General features: G+C 44.3%; 1 protein-coding gene across 2 annotated transcripts in view; it reads left to right on the top strand.

The window, feature by feature from the left end:
* The window catches only part of LOC120917213 (alcohol dehydrogenase 1-like), a 65,956-nt gene that overhangs the window by 24,124 nt on the left and 20,121 nt on the right, over positions 1-21,711 (top strand). For both annotated transcript variants that reach the window (XM_040328347.1, XM_040328354.1), the window contains exons 4-7: positions 2,478-2,565; positions 6,411-6,630; positions 14,494-14,754; positions 18,870-19,005. In XM_040328347.1, the coding sequence (XP_040184281.1) occupies positions 2,478-2,565; positions 6,411-6,630; positions 14,494-14,754; positions 18,870-19,005 (705 nt within the window). The remainder of the gene's footprint in view (positions 1-2,477; positions 2,566-6,410; positions 6,631-14,493; positions 14,755-18,869; positions 19,006-21,711) is intronic.

Raw genomic sequence — 21,711 nt, 5'->3', positions numbered from 1 at the left:
GTGTGAACATATTTATTAGGAAAGTGCAAACACCAAAAAGGATGCAAAACCTGCAACTAAAGTGGATCTGTTAGGCTGGGTTCACACTTACGTACGAGAAACACTCCGACATTGGGAACTCATGTTGCATGACGTGTGAAAATCAACGTTTCCCTATGGGAGCTGTCTTAACTGGTCCGACACATGTCGGACCGACTTTGAAAATGCTTCCTGTACTACTTTGGTCCGACTTTGATCCTACTTCAGCCCATTGAATATCATTGAAGTCGGATCAAAGTCGGAACGCTGTCTTGCATGATCCGACTTTGACATGCAACTTGTGCTCCGTTGGTCTTGAGGGGAAACTCCACGCCAAATTTTAAATAAAAAAACGGCATGGGTTCCCCCTCCAAGAGCATACCAGGCCCTTGGGTCTGGTATGGATTTAAAGGGGAACCCCCCCTACGTCGAAAAAACGGCGTGGGTGTTCCCCCAAGATCCATTCCAGACCCTTATCCGAGCACGCAGCCCAGCCAGTCAGGAAAAGGGGTGGGGACAAGCGAACGCTCCCCCTCCTGAATCGTACCAGGCCACATGCCCTCAACATGTGGCCCCCCCACCCCAAAGCACCTTGTCCCCATGTTGATGAGGACAAGGGCCTCTTCCCGACAACCCTGGCCGTTGGTTGTCGGGGTCTGCGGGCGGGGGGCTTATCGGAATCCGTGAGTCCCCTTTAATAAGGGGGCCCCCAGATCCTGGTCCCCACCCTATGTGAATGAGTATGGGGTACATCGTACCCCTACCCATTCACCTGGGGGAAAAAAGTGTCAAGAAAAAAAACACACTACACAGGTTTTTCGTCATTTATTTGGCAGCTCCAGTGGTCTTCTTCTGAGTTCGGGGGTCTTCTTCCGACTTTCCGCTCTCTTCTCCCGCTCTCCGGTTCTTCTTCCACTCTCCGTTGCCTTCTCCCACTCTCCGGTGCCTTCTGCCTGGCTCCTCTGCTATCTTCTTCTAGCTCTTTTTCTAGCGTTGGCCCGGCCTTCTCCATCATCTTCTTCCCTCTTCTTCTGATGTTGACACGATGCTCTCTCCCGCTGTAATGCCCTGAGCGCGGTGCACAATGATTTATATAGGCATGGGGAGTCGTGACCAGGTGATGTCACCCAGTGTCCCCGCCCCTCATAACGTTACAGTCCCATCATGCTCTTTACACTATGCTGTTTCTCTTCCATTGTTCACCCTTATCACCTTTGCAGGCACATACAAAGCCTTGTGTTTTGAGCGTTCTCTGACCTTCCCTTAGAACTGTTATAGAAAGTATATGAGCTCAGTTTTATTGGAAACCACTCTCCAGGATAAATTGATAATGATTGATTTGAATAAAAATCACAAACCATTTTGATCAATTTAGTGAGCTCTTGAACCAGTTTTATTCTTCCAAGACAATTGACTGTAAAGCAGAATTGTTTCCACTGCTTCTGATTGATGAAACACATATTTGCATGCGTCTGATAAGTGATCATAACTGGGATCGATTAAATTATAATTTTGCATTTATAAACTCAGATTCAATTTTAGATTGATATTTTTAGTTGATTTCAATATACAGAATATTGCATTGTCAGATATTTTTATAGATGATAAACCACTTATTTGCATCTAATTTGATATAGGCATGGCCACCTTAAGGCACCATGGGCCAGATTCACAAAAGAGATACGACGGCGTATCTCCTGATACACCGTCGTATCTATGCGCCTGATTCATAGAATCAGGTTACGCATAGATAGCCCTAAGATCCTACAGGTGTAAGTGACTTACACCGTCGGATCTTAGGCTGCAATTCTAGGCCGGCCGCTAGGTGGCGATTCTATTGCGGTCGGCGTAGAATATGCAAATGACTAGTTACGCCGATTCACGAACGTCCACTTTGCCCGCCGCTCTAAATTTACGTTGTTTCCGTAGAGATACGTCGCGTAAAACTAAGCATGCCCTCTAGGTGGCCTAACCAATGTTAAGTATGGCTGTCGTTCCCGCGTCTAATTTTTTAATTTTTACGTCGTTTGCGTAAGTCGTCCGTAAATGGCGCTGGACGCCATTTACGTTAACGTCGAAACCAATGACGTCCTTGCGACGTCATTTAGCGCAATGCATGTTGGGAAATTTTAGGGACGGAGCATGAGCAGTAGGTTCGGCGCGGGAACGCTCCTAATTTAAATGGTCCCCGCCCCATTTGAATTAGGCGGGCTTGCGCCGGGCGGATTTACGCTACGTCGCCGCAAGTTTAAAGGTAAGTGCTTTGTGAATCAAGCACTTACGCTGTAAACTTGCGGCGGTGTAACGTAAATGGGATACGTTACGCCGCCGCAGCGTAACGTATTTCTATTTGAATCTGGCCCCATATGCCTGTGACTGGTAGTTTTAGGAGATTTGTAATGGAATTTGATGATTTAAAAAAAATAATATATTCACATAATTTTCTTTCTTATTTTTAGGAGACAAAGTCATTCCACTTTGGCTTCCTCAGTGTAGAAAGTGCACATGTTGTCTAAATCCAAACAGCAACTTTTGTACTAATGCAAAGTAAGTATTAGTAAGCACAATTATTTATTTTGGTAGAAGAGAAGCTGTATGTTTTGTCTGGCTAAATATTTGTTTCCATTATCAAAAGCTATTTTTTTTATTCATATTGCCTCTGGTGAATACTCATCTGTAAAATGCTGAACAGTGGAGCCTAGTGGCGGTATAATGTACCTATATTAGCAGTGGATATTAACATGAAAAACACTAACAATACGTGTTATAGGTTAAGAATAGCTGGTCTTTCCTTTTGAAAAATCATCCCCTGACTGTATGGGAAAGTCCTATTTCTTTGGACTTCCATGTGCAAATATGGCATATACTAACATAATTTTACTAATTTACAAGCAACTATCTACCACTCGAAAAGGCATATGATAACAGTGGTCTCCCTCGTTTTATGAAAATGCTTCTTGTAGCTTTGGAGACAAAATGCAAGAAATTCAGTCTCCCAGTGTAAATAATAACTAGGAGAGAAAGGTAGCTATGATGATACAGAATACCAGCACAGATGAGTAGTAGATAGAAAAAACTGAAGGGAAAAAACCCCACAAGATTGACCCTGGTTAGATTAGTCAAGGGGTGCATTAGCAATAAGGGCAAAAAGGCCAGCTGTTTTGGGCCCATCAATCAAGTACCAAAGGGCCAGATTCATAAACGATGTACGCCGGCGTAATTTCAAATGTGAGCCGTCGCATCTTTACGCCGATTCACAAAGCGAGATACGTCCAAAAACATGGCTTCAGCCGTCCGACGTAACTTGCCTACGCCAGCGTATCGTGGGAGCATAGTTAAGCTGGACGCATTCGGCGTTCCCATTATAAATATGCAAATGAGCTAGATACGCCGATTCACGAACATACTTGCGCCCGGCGTATTAATATACGCTGTTTACGTAAGGCGTACGACCGGCGTAACTTTACCCCTCATAAAGCAGGGGTAAGTCATGTTAAGGTATGGACGTCGGAAACGTCGGAACAGCGTCATATTTTACGTCGTTTGCGTAAGTCGTACGTGAATGGGGATGGGCATAGGTTACGTTCACGTCGACTAAGCATTGAGCCGGCGTAACTTAGGGAGAAAATTTGACGTGATACTGAGCATGCGCGCGCATGTGCCGTTCGTTAGGCGCGTCATTTACGTGCGGTCACTATTCATTTCCATACAACACGCCCCCTACCAGCCTACTTTGAATTAGGAGGGCTTACGCCGGACAATTTACGCTACGCCGCCGCAACTTACGGAGCAAGTGCTTTGTGAATACTGCAATTGCCTGTCTAAGTTGCGGCGGTGTAGCGTAAGGATACGCTACGCCCGCACAAAGATGCGCTCAGGTACGTGAATCTGGCCCAGAGTCTTTCTGTAAGCCTCCCCGGTTGGATTTCAAGTTAGCAGAGGTGCATGTTCTCAAGCTAGAAAGTAAAATGAAAAGTCTCAGACGATTCAGGTACAAAAGTGCATTATTTTTAATGTTTGCATGTTCAAATGTTTAAAGGGTTCATTTTGTACCCATAGATTAAAGCAGTTACATTCAGGACCTTTTTAATCAATGGGTAAAGAATAAGATGTCGTTTATAACAGCTGCGGTATGGGAACACATGGAAAATCCCACTCTGCACAAAAACATACTGCCCTTTGGCAGACTTGCACAGGTGCAATTAATATTTAATGGCACCCCCACACATCTTTTAACCACTTGACCTCCGGAAGGTTTACCCCCCTTCATGACCAGGCCATTTTTTGCAATAAGGCACTGCGTTACTTTAACTGACAATTGCACAGTCATGCAACGCTGTACCCAAATACAATTTATGTCCTTTTTTTCCAAAAAAGGACTTACTTTTGTTGGTATTTGATCATCACTGTGTTTTTTATTTTTTGCACTACAAACAAAAAAAGACTGACTTGTGCTCTTGAAGTTGGAGCGTTTGTCGGACCAGTGTGAACCGACCCTTAAAGGGGTTCTAAAGGTTCATGTTTTTTCACCTTAATTTATTCTTTGCATTAAGGTGAAAAAACACCTGGCAATCACCGGCCCCCCAGCCCCCCGTTTTACTTACCTGAGCCCGTTCATCTCCTCGGCGCGTCCCCACCGTCCTTATCTCCACGGAGTCCTGGATTTGATTGAATAGATTGAAAGCAGCGCAGCCATTGGCTCCCGCTGCTGTCAATCAAATCCAATGACGTGGTGCTGGGAGGCGGGGCCGAGTCATACACACAGCGTCTATGGACGCCGAGTGTATGACTCAGGAGCGCGCCCGCAAGGTAACCCCCTCAGGAGAGAGCATCTCCAAGGTAGTTATCTAATGCAGGGAGGAGCCGTGAGAGCCACCGAGGGACTCCAGAAGAGGATGTTCGGGGCAACTCTGTGCAAAACGAGCTACACAGTGGAGGTAAGTATGACATGCTTATTTAACAAAAAAGGAACCTTTAGTGTCACTTTAAGATGGGAGGTGTATAGTTGTTCTGTAGTGTAGGGCTGGGCAGGATTAATATCATTGCTAACTGACAACAGTGCAGCAGAGGCAGAAGATGCAAGCTTAGTGGATTTCTGGAATGAACATCAAGTAATTTTTTGCACTCGTCAAGTATTTTATAACTGTATATTTAACAGACCAAAGGGGAGAAAATATTATTCAGGATGATAGTGTCAGAAGTACTCACCAAGGCCGAGATGCTGCGAGCGGCTCCCCTTGCAGCTAAGCGCACTCTACCCCTGGAGGTGATACAGAGGGTAGAAGGCACCAAGAGGCACGAGTCACCAGCAGGCTAGGAAGGACTTGAGTGATGATTGCTGGGAAATGCTGGTACACCGCGCTGTGGTCGGCATTCAACAGTCGGAGTAAGAAGCCCAGCTGGGGCTCAAACCCAGCAGATCTGGAAGAAGGGACTGTAGAGAAGTCCTTGAGGGAAGCTGAGGGTCAAACACAGAGGATCAAGTAGAAGCAAGTCCTTGGGAATAGCCGGGGTCAAACACAGGAGGCAGGCAGAGTAGAGAAGTCCTTTGGCAAGCCGGGGATCAAACACAGGAGGCAGGCAGAGTAGAGAAGTCCTTTGGCAAGCTGTGGTCAAAGTACTGGAGAGGATCAGGTCAGGGTCAATCCGGGTAATCACAAGATAGCAGAGTACTGAAGCAGGAACACGGGAAGCTAAAAGACAAACCAGCAATTAACCATAAGACTGAGCAGCCTTTTATAGGCCAGCAAGGGGACTTACGTTATGCACGCTTCAGTGCGCATGCGCCAGTCTGCTGTATCACGCTCACGCATGCGACAGTGCACCATTCTACCACGCGTGCCCATGGGAAAGTTCCGATACTGTCAAGTTCATCTTCTATTATTCCTCTGACAGATAGTATGTAAAAATAGTATAATAATGTGTTTATTGTTGGGGTTTACATACAATCTACCTGTCAATTGGGTTAACAGAGAATTGGATAATTCTGTAGGTAAGAATAGGTTGACAATAACCTGCACGGTAACACAACATTTTATTGTGCAGGGCATTGCAATGCTTGCTTTTTTTCTTTTTCTTTTTTTTACGTTTATTGGAAGTGCTACATTGTGCGTTGCACTAATGTGAGGTGACATGAAAATATGCTGAATTTTTTCTTCACTGCAATGTGCCACCACATACCAGTATTTTGGTGTAAACAGGATGCATAGAAAACAATAATTTTCTATGTGCCCTAGTAGTGACCAGCATGCATCTAATGCAGAAAAACGCAGGTCGCAGCACAAAATGTGAACGAGACCTTCATTCTGAAATCCTTTTAAACATTTATTCTGGAAAAAGACAAACCTTAAATAATGTACATGTCCATTTGTTCCCTTTTATTTTACATACAGCTTAAGTGATCAAAAGGATGTATCGCCTGACAAGACATCAAGGTTTTCATGTAAGGGAAAGGTTGTGAATCATTTTGCATGGTGCAGCACCTTTTCTGAATATATTGTCACCCCTACTAATGCTGTTGCGAAGATTGATGACAGAGCACCCATGGAAAAGATATGTCTTTTTGGATGTGGTTTTCCAACAGGATATGGAGCTGCTGTCAATACTGCCAAAGTAAGTTTTTTGTGTGTGTTAGACCTTATGGGTTAGGGAAAATGTTACTATATTAACCGCTTCCCTACCGGTCACAGTATTTATATGTTGCGGTAGAGAACCGGTTGAGATTACAACCATGATCCCAGTATCAGTTTTTAGTGCTTAGTAATCTGAGCAGCTAAGCAGCCATTGGATTTCTTTTACAGGTGGCGGAAGGGGGTCCCTACCCCCTTCTGCCCCCACCTTTACCAGGCTCTCCCAAGCGACCAGGAATTCCAGCAATGGTGCAGACAGTGGCATCCAGCTCTGGGCTCACAGTGAGGGGAACTCAAGTTGTTCCTCCCACTGTGTGACATCAGAACCTTGAAGCGGAGACTATTTAGTCACTTATGGTTCCGCCTCTTTGTTTACTGGCCGCATAGCAGCCAGTGAAGCAACCAGACTGATCTGTGTCTCATCCAGAGGTGTATTTAGGTTTTGTGCTGCCCTAGGCCTGACTAAACTCGCGCACCCCCTAATTTAAATATGACACACCCCTTCCTGGCAAGGTCACGCCCCTTTCTGTTTAAGACCCGCCCTAAATAAAATTGAGTGGGGACACTAGTTCTGAGGGCCGGTTGGGGGGGCAATGAATTCCCTTAATTTGCATAGATTTCCTCTCACTTCCTGTTTGGCTATGGGGTAGGAAGTGAAGGTAAATCTCTGCAATGGGACGGGGATGGTAAAAAATAAACTGACAGGGACTCTAACCCCCCCCCCCCTTTAATCTATCCACAATTAAAAACAAAGTGTAGCCTATAGTTCTACTTTAAGCACAAATTTCTGATAATTTTATGGAGAGAACTAAGAAGATATAACCATGGAAATGGTGCAGCAGAATCCCCCCCATAGTTGCAGAATGCCAGCCGCCTGCATACCAGAAGCAGTGCGGCCGCTTTATGGGGTAGGGTTGACACCTCAAGCCTTTAAACCCGAACACATATGAATTACACAGGTTCTGAGGCTAATTTAATGCAGGAAAGGCACCAAGTGAGTTTAATTACCACCTTAATCAGCCACAGAACCTGTGTAATTAATATGTGTTCGGGTTTAACCACGGACCTTTAGGCAGCTAAATGCCCAGGCCAGGTTTTGCGATTCTGCACTGCGTCGCTTTAACAGACAATTGCACGGTCGTGTGATGTGGCTCCCAAACAAAATTGGCGTCCTTTTTTCCCCACAAATAGAGCTTTCTTTTGGTGGTATTTGATCACCTCTGCGGTTTTTATTTTTTGAGCTATAAACAAAAATAGAGCGACAATTTTGAAAAAAATGCAATACTTTTTACTTTTTGCTATAATAAATATCCCCCAAAAACATATATAATTTTTTTTCCTCAGTTTAGGCCGATACGTATTCTTCTACCTATTTTTGGTAAAAAAAATCGCAATAAGCGTTTATCGATTGGTTTGCGCAAAATTTATAGCGTTTACAAAATAGAGGATAGTTTTATTGCATTTTTATGATTTTTTTTTTTTTACTACTATTGGCGGCGATCAGATTTTTTTCGTGACTGCGACATTATGGCGGACACTTTGGACAATTTTGACAAATTTTTGGGACCATTGTCATTTTCACAGCAAAAAATGCATTTAAATTGCATTGTTTATTGTGAAAATGACAGTAGCAGGTTAGGAGTTAACCACAGGGGGCGCTGTAGGAGTTAGGGTTCACCTAGTGTGTGTTTACAACTGTAGGGGGGTGTGGCTGTAGGACTGACGTCATCGATCGAGTCTCCCTTATAAAAAAGGATCAATCGATCGATACGCCGCCACAGTGAAGCACGGGGAAGCCGTGTTTACATACGGCTCTCGATCGCGACGGAGCGGCTATAAACGAATAGCCGCGCCGTCGTCCCGGATCGCTCCCCGAGGGAATCCGCCCGCCGCACGCAGCGGAGGGGGTCCCGATCGGACCCCCCACCCGCTAGAAGGCAAGGACGTATATATACGTCCTTCTGCCTGTACGTGCCATTCTGTGGACGTAAATAGTCGTGCGGCGGGCGTTAAGGGGTTAAAGGGATGAGGTGGCAACCTTATTATGAGGGCACTAGACTAATTTGCCTCTCAGCCCAGTCCGCCCCATAAGACTGCCGCTACACTACTACTAACGTAGCGCAAGCCGGCGGGGACTCTTTCCGTGCTGCCCCCCTGCAAAGTGCTGCCCTAGGCCTGGGCCTTGTTGGCCTAGGCCAGGATACAGCTCTGGTCTCATCAGCTGTATTTGAGCTCAAGGAGAGATGAGGGGTCTTATAGACCCTCCATCTCTCCATAAAGAGTACCTGTCACTGCTAGTTCTGTCACAAGAGATGTTTACATTCCTTTTGACAGCAATAAAAATGATCACTTTTTTTTTTTTTTTTTTTTAAACAGTGTAAAAGTACAAGAATTTCAAATAAAAATAAATAATAATAATAAAAAAGATTTATAGAGCCCTTGTGCCTCCGTGCTCGCATGCAGTGGTGGTCTCTATAGCTCTGAGGCTGGATTGTCTCACAGCAGGCACGTCAGCACTCTTGGACGGGGGGCGTTGTTGAGCTTGCGTTAGGAGCATGCGTACTCCTTCATCAGGCTTATGATCCGGCTATCTTAAGTGAGGTTTATATGGAGAGAGGAGGGGGCGGCGCAACTAACTGCAAGGCGCAACATACCAGCGCTAGTCCCAGCAAACCCCACACACTTCTCAAAAAAGCACAAGCCTTATACAAAAAACAAAGCTTTGGTGGTAATACACTAAAAAGTCTGTATACATGTACATATAAAGCATAGAATAAAATAAAATTAACAATAAATAGATTTATGCAGAATTTGGGAATAGTAGTGAGGGTTGCACATTGGATAATAAATTGTAATTACTCTTGCTTTACCTATCAAGTATACTTACAGGTAGGCGTTATGACTGTCTTATAAAATGATCTGTAAAAATACACACACCTCGGTCTCGCACACATATGAACCACACATTTGAGGTATCACTAGGACCTCACAGCGAGAGCAATAATTCTAGCACCAGACCTCCTGTGTAAATCTAAACAGGTAATTTGTAAAGGCTTTTAAAGTTTTCCCTATGTATAATTTAAACCGTACCTTAGTTTGTCACCATTTCATAAGCCTGCACAATTTTAAAGCATGATATGTTTGGTATCTATTTCCTCGGTGTAACATCTTTTATATTTTACCCCAAAAAATAGGTATTATATTGTCTTTTTGTTCACTAAAATTCATTATAGTAATGTGTATTTTTTCCCCAAAAATTGCATTTCAACAAAGCACTGCGCAAATACCGTGTGACATAAAAAATTGCAACACCCACCATTTTATTTATGGGCCACTGCTTAAAAATATATATATAACGTTTGGGGGTTCTAAATCATTTTCTAGTAAAAGAAAGATACATTTTAAATGTAGGAGAGAAGTGTCAGAATTGGCTTGGGAAGCAAGTGGTTAAACTACAAATTCCAGTACAAATGCATTATATGCTTGCCATCACATTTCTCCAGTAGGGATGAGCTTCTAGTTCGAGTCGAACTCATGTTCGACTCGAACATTGCCTGTTCCGCTGTTCGGCGAACAACGAACAATTAGGGGAGTTCGCGGCAAATTCAAAAAGCCGCAGAACACCCTGTTAAAGTCTATGGGAGAAATCTAAAGTGCTAATTTTAAAGGCTAATATGCAAGTTATTGTCCTAAAAAGTGTTTGGGGACCTGGGTCCTGTCCCAGGGGACATGTATCAATGCAAAAAAAAGTTTTAAAAACGGGTGTTTTTTCGGGAGCAGTGAATTTAATAATGCTAAAAGTGAAACAATAAAAGTGAAATATTACTTTAAATTTCGTACCTAGGGGGGGTGTAAAGTTAGCATGTGAAAAAGCGCATATTTCCCGTACTTAGAACTGTCTCTGCACAAAGTGTCATTTCTGAAAGAAAAAAAGTATTTTAAAACCGGACTTGCGGCTATAATGAATTGTCGGCTCTGGCAATTCAGAGAGAATTCATTCATAAAAATAAATAAATAGCGTGGGGGTCCCCCCAAATTCCATTACCAGGCCCTTCAGGTCTGGAATAGATATTAAGGGGAACCCCGCCGTCAATTTAAAAAAAAATGAAGTGGGGTTCCCCCCAAATATCCATTCCAGACCCTTCAGGTCTGGTGTGGATTTTAAGGGGAACTCCACCCCAAATTAAAAAAAAAATGGCGTGGAGTTCCGCCAAAAAATCACACCAGACCCCTTATCCAAGCATGTTAACCTGGCCGGCCGCAGAAAAGAGGGGGGGACAGAGTGCGCCCCCCTCTCCTGAATCGTACCAGGCCACATGCCCTCAACATGGGGAGGATGTCCCCATGTTGATGGGGACAAGGGCCTCATCCTCACAACCCCTGCCCAATTCAGAAAGGGGACCCCCAGATCCTGCCCCCCCCCTATGTGAATTGGTAATGGGGTACATTGTATCCCTACCATTTCACGAAGGAAGTGTAAATAGTTGGAAAAAACACACACACACACCTTAGAAAAAAGTCCTTTATTAATAAAAAAAAAAGGAAAAAAATCCAGCGGTGATAATCCACTCTCGGTCCTGGCTTCCTGCTCCACCGTTGTCTGTATCCAGCGACGGGTGTTTTCCGGTCCAGCGATGAAAAGATCCATCCATCCAGAGCGCAGCATCGCCGACCTCCTCTCACCGCTGGACAAAGCCCAGCGAATGACGAGGCTGAAGCTGTGACATTTCTTATATAGGGGAGGCGGGGCCACCCGTCACGTGACCCCGCACCCTCTGACGCACCCTCTGCTACGTAACTGGGGAAGCCCAGCAAGGGGGAAGACTGGGCTTCCACAGTGACGTAGCAGAGGGTGCGTCAGAGGGGGCGGGGTCACGTGACGGGTGGCACCGCCTCCCCTATATAAGAAATGTCACAGCTTCAGCCGCGTCATTCGCTGGGCTGTGTCCAGCGGTGAGAGGAGGTCGGCGTGGCTGCTCTCTGGATGGATGGATCTTCTCATCGCTGGACCGGAGATCACCGACCGCGTTCTGACACGATCGTTTTTTTAACCGATGGTGTGTAGGCACATCAGACCATCAGTCAGCTTCATCGGTTAACCGATGAAACGGTCCTTCAGTCCGTTTTCATCGGTTTTGACTGATCGTGTGTATGCAGCCTTAGAACCCCTATCAGATTTTAGAGCTAATAAAGAGTAAAATGGTTTAAACCATAGAAATATGCCAGCTCTCTAAGTCAGTGCGGTCCCTGCAGCATAGTATATTAGTATAAAAGCAAAAGGTGACTAGAATACCAGTCAGAGAGAAGCTGCTTTCACAGCATGCACGTCAGGGCACATTATAGGTTGACCCTGCTTCTTCCTCGCAGTAGGGTCTGGGTACAAGCTCCATTGCTATGCTGAGGATCAGCCAATCCAAGCTGCTAAAATGTGCTCTTCTGGCTCAGCAGCAATTGTAGAATCTTGAATGAGCAAGATTTTGATAAAAGCATTAAAAGTCAAAGAACTGGGTTTGCTTCTCTCAGTGGAGATAATGGGCCTGATCCTCAAAAGGGATACGCCGGCGTATCTACTGATACGCCGTCGTATCCCTGTTTCTATCTATGGAACTGATCCACAGAATCAGTTTCACATACATAGGGAGAAGATCCGACATGTGTAAGGGACTTACACTGTCGGATCTTAGGATGCAGTACCGCAGCCGCCGCTGGGGGCATTTCTCGTCGAAATGCCGCTTCGGGTATGCAAATTAGCACTTCCGGAGATCCACGAAGCTTTTACGCTTCGTTTTTTCTCCGTAAGTATTAGTTTGCCGTCTCAATATCAGGGCTGCTTTTACAAGGCCTAAACTGTTTAGACCTTGTAAAAGTAGACCTTTCTATCCCGCGTCGCTGTCTTTTTTTTTAAAAAAAAAAAATTTTCCCGCCACAACTCGTATTTTTTTTTTACGCCCGTCGCGATTCTCAAAACCCGGCGCAACGTAAAACCGTGCAAAGCACGTCGGTAAAATGACGTCGGGAGCATGCGCAGTACATCCGGCGCGGGAGCGTGCCTAATTTAAATGAGACTAAATTAGGAACGCCTTGCGCCGGCCGGATTTAAGTTGCACCGCAGAAAATTTCTAGGTAAGTGCTTTGTGGATCGGGCACTTAGGTAGAAATTTTTCGGCGGTGTAACTTAAATCCGAATATTTAACCACTTCCCGACCCCCGCATGTATATGTACGTCCACAATATGGCACGTACAGGCACATGGGCGTACAGGTACGTCCTCGCCTATTAGCGGGTGGGGGGTCCGATCGGGACCCCCCCGCTACATGCGGAGGTCGGGTCCGCTCGGGGAGCGATCCGGGACCACGGCGCGGCTATTGGTTTATAGCCGCTCCGTCGCGATCGCTCCCCGGAGCTGAAGAACGGGGAGAGCCGTGTGTAAACACGGCTTCCCCGTCCTTCACTATGGCGGCGCATCGATCGCGTCATTCCCTTTATAGGGAAGACACGATCGATGACGTCATTCCTACAGCCACACCCCCAAACAGTTGTAAACACATACTAGGTGCAGCCTAACTCCTACAGCGCCACCTGTGGTTAACTCCCAAACTGCAACTGTCATTTTCACAATAAAGAATGCAATTTAAATGCATTTTTTGCTGTGAAAATGACAATGGTCCCAAAAATGTGTCAAAATTGTCCGAAGTGTCCGCCATAATGTCGCAGTCACGAAAAAAATTGCTGATCGCCGCCATTAGTAGTAAAAAAAAAATAAAAAAAAAAAATGCAATAAAACTATCCCCTATTTTGTAAACACTATAAATTTTGCGCAAACCAATCGATAAATGCTTATTGCGATTTTTTTTACTAAAAATAGGTAGAAGAATACGTATCGGCCTAAACTGAGGAAAAAAAATGTTTTTATATATGTTTTTGGGGGATATTTATTACAGCAAAAAGTAAAAAATATTGCTTTTTTTTCAAAATTGTCGCTCTATTTTTGTTTATAGCGCAAAAACTAAAAACCGCAGATGTGATCAAATACCACCAAAATAAAGTTCTATTTGTAGGGAAAAAAGGACGCCAATTTTGTTTGGGAGCCACGTCGCACGACCGCGCAATTGTCTGTTAAAGCGACGCAGTCCCGAACTGTAAAAACACCTTGGGTCTTTAGGCTGCATATTGGTCCGGGGCTTAAGTGGTTAAGTTACACCCGCTGGCTGTGGATCAGGCCCAATGTGTTCATTCTCCTTGGACAGCAAGCATGCTGGGATGTGAATTGTCAGAAATTAACGTCTTTTGTTGAAAAAGGATATTAAAGAGACTCTATTAGTACAGAGTGCAGGGGCAAGGGTCTAGAAGGCACTGTGCCATAACTGCAGGGTTTTGGAGTTGGGTGCAGGTGTCCTACATTTCTATACTTTAACTCTTGGATAACAAGAATTTAGCCCATAGATTATGGTACAGTACGCATATTTTCTTATATATATTTCTCTGATAAAGACATGCAAATATGTAATATATAATGTGCCATGCTGTGTGTATTGAGCTCCAGTCAATTTTAGCCAGTTGCAGAGTTAATGGTAAGACAGTTTTTGACCAGGAATGGTTTCAGTCATGCCTTTGTGATGATGTCTTTATGCAATTAGGAACAACAGTTTTTTATATAACCTTTCGGATTTGCATGTCTTTCAAGGTCAGTGACTCAGAAAGCATTGCATCTAATGGGTCAGCATGACAGGCAGTCAACTAATATGTTCAGAGGGAAGTCAGCAATGTCAACTCTTACATTTCTGTCATCAGAGGTTTACTTTAACCAAGATTTAATACATCAGAAACATATTTGTTTAACCAACAGGTGCAGCCTGGTACTACTTGTGCTGTATTTGGATTGGGTGCTATTGGGCTGTCCGCCATTATTGGATGTAAAGTTTCTGGAGCATCGAGAATTATTGCTATAGATATAAACAGCAGCAAGTTTGAAAAGGCAAAGCTGTTTGGAGCCACTGACTGCATCAATTCTAAGGATTACAGCAAACCAATCCAGGAGGTGATCATAGAAATGACAGGAGGTGGAGTACATTATTCCATTGAATGCATCGGCAATACTGATGTTATGGTATGTACAGTAATTGTAAATATATTTTACCATGAAACAGCTTAAACTAGTTAGACATGGTGTAAATGTTCATCCTACATAATAAAAACAACTGTTGAGTTTCAAAGGACTACAGACAATATTATAGATTTTACCAGCAGCTTAAAGAAATCTCCTTTAGGTTTTATTGCAGATAGAAAGTCCTCACATGATGGCTTCATTATTACCAGCATGAAACAGAGAACTTGGGGGGGGGGGGGGTTAAGGTAGATGCTGGCCTCATGGATCAGAACATCCATTGGGCATCTGCAAGTTGAGGGGCATTGCCATTAGCGGTTAAGCGGAGATAAAGCACACATGCATGCTGCCTTCAGCAATGGATGACAGGAGGAAAAGAACAATGGTTGTCCCTTACAGAGCTCTTAATAAACATGTACAGTAATAAAACTGTGTGGGGTCCGTGGTATGTGCACATTGGGACCCCATGCGGTCACTGGGAGTGAGGTGGCAGAACTACGTTTAACTGGTGGAGAGGGCACAGGCTCAGCGGTGTCCCTCCTAAATGCCACATACATCAGCTAAGGTGTATAGGGACACCAGGCATCAATTTCAGAGGAACCCTGTAATTTTATTTTATTTTTTTCACAATCCAAGGTTTATTAAAGGATAATTTAAATATACAGTAAACAGCATGTATATTTGCAAAACATGAAACAGATATTTATCGTCTAACAGAAGTATCATATATAAGAAGTTTATCTTAGATGAATTAATCTAATAAAAATATAAAGTATAATTATAGAGAGGTATTGGGAGGAAGGAATGTAATGAAAGAGAAGAGGTAGGGGGGGGGGGGAGCAGAGAGGTCTGCTGAAGAGAGGGAGGGGGAAAGGGGAGGGAAGAGGGGGAGAAGAGATAAGGGTACGATCATTGAGGGAGAAGGGTATAAAGTTTGCAGTGAGAAGACATATAAACAGTCATTTAATGTCCGATCAGATTTAAAACATTCAAAGGTACATTTGACAAAGGAGGCGTGTAAGAGTAATCAAGGAACACAAGTTGGGAGTGGAGTGGACTAGCGAGCGGCCAGGGGCTCATATTCTTTTGAGTAAATGAAAGAGACCCAAGGTTGCCAAGTTTCAATGAAGTTGGTACTGCATTCATTTTTCATGGCAATTAATTCTTCCATTTTGTAAATGTAACGTACCTTTTCCAGCCAATCTCTGACAGTTGGAACACAGTTAGTTTTCCAATGTAGCGGAACCAATGATTTTGCTGCAGTAAGCAAGTGTCTGGTTAAAGACTTTTTGTACTTTTGTATTGAAAAATAATTGATGTGTAGTAAACAGGCAGCTGCGTTCAGAGTTATCTTAGTATCAGTGATATGCTTAATCCATTTGGAGATTTCCTCCCAAAAAACGTAGATTAAGGGACACTCCCACCAAATGTACAGGAAAGTGCCTACTTCTGCTTTGCAGCACCAACATGTGTCAGAGATTGTCGGAGACCATCTATTAGCTTTCAATGGGGTCATGTACCATTGTGTTAGTAACTTATAAGAGGTTTCTTGGTGCTTAGTGCTCAGTGAGCATTTGTGTGCGAATATACATGCCCTTTCCCATTGGCGCTCAGTAAACTGCTGTCCAAGATCCCTCTCCCAATTCTCCTTATGTTTGGTAGCTTCCTTTGAGTCATGAGAGCTCAGCCAAGTGTAAGCCAAGGATGTCGTTTTAAAGATCGGTGACCGCCTGAGGCATATGTCCTCAAGGGGTGTCAATCTTTGGAAGTATGATGATTTGTGTTTGCTATTGACAAGAAAGTTCCTAAGTTGTAGGTAGAACCAGGGATTTGGGGATGAGTCTCCATATTCGGCTTTGAGGGTTGAAAGTGATTTAACCGAGTTGCCTGACATACAGTGGGTGGCTAAGATTTTCGAGGAGGGGCTAGGGTTCGGGAGGGATTTTTGGTTTGTGCCAGGTAAGAAGTCAGGGTTTCCTTCAATCGGGGTCAGAGGGCCTGGTAATGTAGCCAGGTTATAAGGCAGGGCTTGTAATTTTATTATTGCACACAGTGACATGGCTCATCTCTAAGTCGGGGAACTTTCTTAATGTTTGATTCTCATGTGACCGCAGTCCCTGCCTGGTCCCAGGCATTGATGAGCATGATCCTGGCGAAAGATATTCTCAAGTTTAAGGCAAGTGGCCCCGCCCACAACTGAATGAATAGTTGTAGGAGAGAAAAAAAGAGATTTCCTTTTTAGTCGTAATTTTTTACCTGCTTCAATAATATTTTTAACATTTCACTGTGATACTTATTCTGTAAAAACAAACCTAAGAAATGTGAGGACGGCTACTGCTGACCTTCTTGTAAATATGCTAGTTGCCTGGCTGGCATGCTGACCCAACTGGCTTTCACAAATGTCATTATCTGATTAAATGTTCTGGGATATTTATTTGCACAGCACTACCCCCGCAGGAGTTGTTGTTGTCTGGGCCCCCACTGCTGAACAACCAGTCACTTAGCATTTCCTTCATTCACTCAAACACAGAAATCAGTCCTTGGATGGTTTTGTTGTTTTATTAGGGGATGATAACTTGGATGGGGTAGGGGATTATAGGATGCCCAACTTGAAAAATGTCCAGAACACAGAACAAACAGGACAACTTCCTCATTATTTATTAGAAGACCCTCTTCTTTCTTCCTCCTGCACAAATGTGATTCACTACACATAACACCTACTGATCACTCCTGTGGAATTAACTGTCTTGTCAATTCAGCCCATTACAAGCTAGGAGCATCCCCTGCCTGTGTGGATAATTTAGTACATTGTGGCCTGTAGACACTGAGCCCAGTTCTACCACTTCAGAAGACTTCCAGCCCACATGTCTGCCAGAAGCCCACCTGGCTGCTTGCTTCCCCCAGCCCTCCTGACTGGCACATGGAGATTCCCCAGGGCAAGGTTAGATGAAGACTTGGCTCTTAGGCCTCGTACACACGAGGGGACATGTCCGATGAAAACGGTCCGCGGACCGTTTACATCGGACATGTCCACTCTGAGATTTCGGTCTAATGGTTGTACACACCATCAAACCGAAATCTGCGTGGACAGGATACGCGGTGACGTGACCGCGGCGTCGCCGCGCCGATGACGCGGCGATGTGCGCGACCCTGGAAGGTCAATGCTTCCACGCATGGGTCGAATCACTTCGATGCATGCGAGGGCTTTCGGCCGAGCGGACATGTCCGGTAAGTCGTACAGACGACCGAACATGTCCGACGGACAGGCTTCCAGCGGACATGTTTCTTAGCATGCTAAGAAACAGTCATCCGCTGGAAACCTGTCCGATCCACCGGAAAATTGTCCGGTTGGCCGTACACACGACCGAACATGTCTGCTGAAACTGGTCCGCGGACCAGTTTCAGCAGACATGTTCGGTCGTGTGTACGAGGCCTTAAAGACAGCACTGTTACAGCTGACAGTCTCTTCCCTTGTCTTGTCCCTGTACCATGCTGATCTACTCACTGTCTCTGCTTGCTCTCTCCAGCATGCATCCCTCCTCTTGTAGTGTAATCTTTCCAGGCCAGCTATCCCAAGTTCCAGCCCAAGGTAAAACCCCTCCCCGGCAAAGGGTTCCTCAAGGGCTACCGACAGCCTCTCCTCAGCACTGCTTCTCCATCTTCCACTGACTGGCTCATGTCTATTTCTCAGTCTCCTGCCATAACCAGACCTGGGGATTGGCTGTGAGTTCATAAAAATTCAAGGCAACTGCTCCTAGCCTTCATCCGCTATCTTTTAGAATGTTCTCCAACACTCTAGAAACAGGGGGAGGCACCAGAGAGCTACCAGAAGGAGTCAGCAAGCCCTTGCCTCTAATAACCCTGACCCAGATTCAGCGACTCAGGTTTATCCCTGGGCCAGATAAATGCTTTTTCCTACACTCACTTTTAGTAGCACACACTAGTATTGAAGAAAGAGGGTCAACATGACAGGTAGTACCTTTAAAAGAAATGAGCAATAATAAAGCCTTCATGTTTCTCTAATGACAGGTTTCCTTTAAAGCCAGACTATAGCTGTTTAACATTTATTTCACAAGTACTGACATATTTTTTCTGATTTTATTTTCCCATTGAATTAGAAAGCAGCACTGGAGTGTACTCATCCAGGATATGGAACCAGTGTGGTAATAGGTGTAGCTGCCCAGGATGCAATGCTTTCGTTTTCTCCTTTGCTTCTCCTCACAGGACGCACGTGGAAAAGCTCTCTATATGGAGGTACATTTTACTATAAAAAGCTAATGAAATGTCTGCTACTTATATTGTTGAAGTACTGTGATACTTTGATACTTTAATATTTCATTGAATATCGTGTTGTGTTTAAAGCCCAACCCTGGGAAACATGAAAAATCGTCCTTGCAGTTGGGCTGCCCCACATTGCAAGTGTTAACTACTCGTTTAGGTCTACAGGCCCAGAAAATAAAATTTAAAGGCATAGTTCACCTTTACAAAAAAATATGCAGATGAGGGCTGTCTGTAGTGAAAACCAGCTGTGCAGCTTTGAACAGAATTAAACAAAACCCTTGTTATAGATGTAGCACCCTGTAGCTTAGGCAGGGAGCTCCTTACAAATTTACTTGCCAGGAGTAGTTATCCTGGTTGATTGATAGAGATCCATTGATTTCTCCCTAAGTTTGGCCTTGTTGCACTTTTCTCTTCTACCACTAGGTGCCCGGTACTTGGTGGTACTAGATATGAGAAGGGTAACCCAAGGTCAGATAATGGGTATATGGGGTATCTAAGCTAATGGGCAGGGGTTTTCTTGAATCCCTTGGACTGCTGGGAGCACCTATATATTTGGGTGGAGTCAGGTGATCTATGTGCTGTGTTGTACACACCGGGTTGCTATGCCGGAGATTGGGTCTATCCTGTGGGCATCTGGCTGTCAGGCTGTGTGAGGGCCTTTCCAGAAGTAAGAGGGCAGCGCAAGGTTGGTATTGCGCCCAGAGGACCTGTCATGGTCAGAGGTAGAAGGGGAGCTGTCGCCACTAAGGAACCAACCACCTTTACCAGGGACCACAGTGAGTAACTGAAGCAAGTACCGGAGCAGTATTCTCATCGAACGGGCACGGTGGAAAATCTGGAAACTTCAGTCGCTGATCAAGTCAAGGACCCAACCAGCGAAGGTGACGCTTGCAGAGCAGCCTTGTGTGTCAAGCCAAATATTGGAGGAGCTCAAGCGATTCAGAGTCAGTGAATCAGTGGGTCTAGTAAAAGCCCGAGAGCTCAGTGTTGAAGATCTACAAGAAGCAGTTGTAGTGAAGCTGAAGGAACTGTTACCTTTGAGTTAGGAACTGTTAAAGACTGTTGCCATAGGAGACAGCATTCCTGCAGGTGCAGATGTAGCGCCTTGCTGGGGCCTTTCCCTGCACAGCTATGGAAGTCTCAGGCCTCGTACACACGACCGGGTTTCTCGGCAAAATGCAGCAATAAAACTGCTTCTTGTCGAGATTCCCGTTCGTGTGTACGAGGCATTCAGGTTTCTCGTCTGGAAATCAGGCAAGAATCTTGACGAGAAAAAAAGAGAACCTGCTCTCTTTTTTCTCGTCGAGATTCTCGTTTTCCTGTTTCCAGACGAGAAACCCAAGAGTGTGTATACTTACCTGTCGCCGTGGAAACCTGCGCATGCTCGAAATGACTTTGATGCATGCGCGGTAGCTTCCACGGCATAGGTAGGGTGAAGCAAGATGGCGGCGACGGCATCGAATGTGACAAGCGCATGCTTGTCATACGCGATGACGTCACTGCGTTCTTTCCTTTCAAGAGAACCGCGGTTCTTTTGAAATAAAAATCAGTACACTCCGGCGGCAAGAGTTTCTTGCCAAGAATCTCGTCAGGGAAAACGACGAGAGGTTTTTCCTGACGAGATTCTCGGACGTGTGTATGAGGCCTAAGAGTCTGCCAATTGAATCTTCAACTACTTAAGGGTGTCCTCTTTCCCCCAAAAATAAAAAAAAAACTGTTAAGAGAAATAAAACCTCTTTTACATACAAGGAGTGTCTGGCGCCCAATGACTTTCATAAAATGACATAAAAAAGGCATGTCAATGCATGTTGTAACATGCTTTAAAGCACAGCATTGCATGACAACATGCTTTTTCATAGCACATCAACATGTGTTGACATGTATTATGGCACACCTTGATGTGCATTGCAACATACATTAAAAAACATCAACATGATTTTGATGTGTTTTCATTGAATACAATAGAAAAGGCATCAGGCAAAAATGTACCAAAATGTACCAAAATGCTAAAGCTCTATTCACACTTGTGCGACTCCAAAGTCATGCGATTTGCATTGCGACTTTGCTTTGCAACTTTGATGCAACGTTGGCTGTTGACTTTGACTGTTGCACAACTGTCGCATTGATAACATTAAGATGCTACATTCATGTGACTTTTGAGAATTTACTTTGCTGTCTATGGCACTCAATCCCCCTGAAAGTTGCATCAAAGTTGTGCAGGAATCTGTTTAAAGTCGCTGTGACTTTAACCCTTTCATGACTTTTAGCAGAGAATCTAGAGAATAAAATGGCAATTGTTGCAATATTTAATGTCACACGGTATTTGTGCAGCGGTCTTTTAAATGCAACTTTTTGGGGAAAAAGACACTTTCATGAATTAAAAAAAAAATAAACAGTAAAGTTAGCCCAATTTTTGTGTATAATGTGAACGTTGATGTTACGCCGAGTAAATAGATACCAAACATGCCACGCTTTAAAATTGCACACATTTGTGGAATGGCGACAAACTACGGTACCTAAAAATATTGATAGGCAATGCTTTAAAAAAATTAATGGTTACCAGGTTACAGAGTAGGTCTAGTGCTAGAATTATTGCTCCCGCTCTGACAATCGCGGCAATACCTAACATGTGGGATTTGAACACCATTTACATATGCGGGTGCGACTTATGTAAGCGTT

This window comes from Rana temporaria, chromosome 1 (assembly GCF_905171775.1).
Source record: "Rana temporaria chromosome 1, aRanTem1.1, whole genome shotgun sequence".
Lineage (NCBI taxonomy): Eukaryota > Metazoa > Chordata > Amphibia > Anura > Ranidae > Rana > Rana temporaria.
Note: the sequence above shows the minus strand (reverse complement) of the source record. Positions and strands in the feature narration are given on the sequence as shown.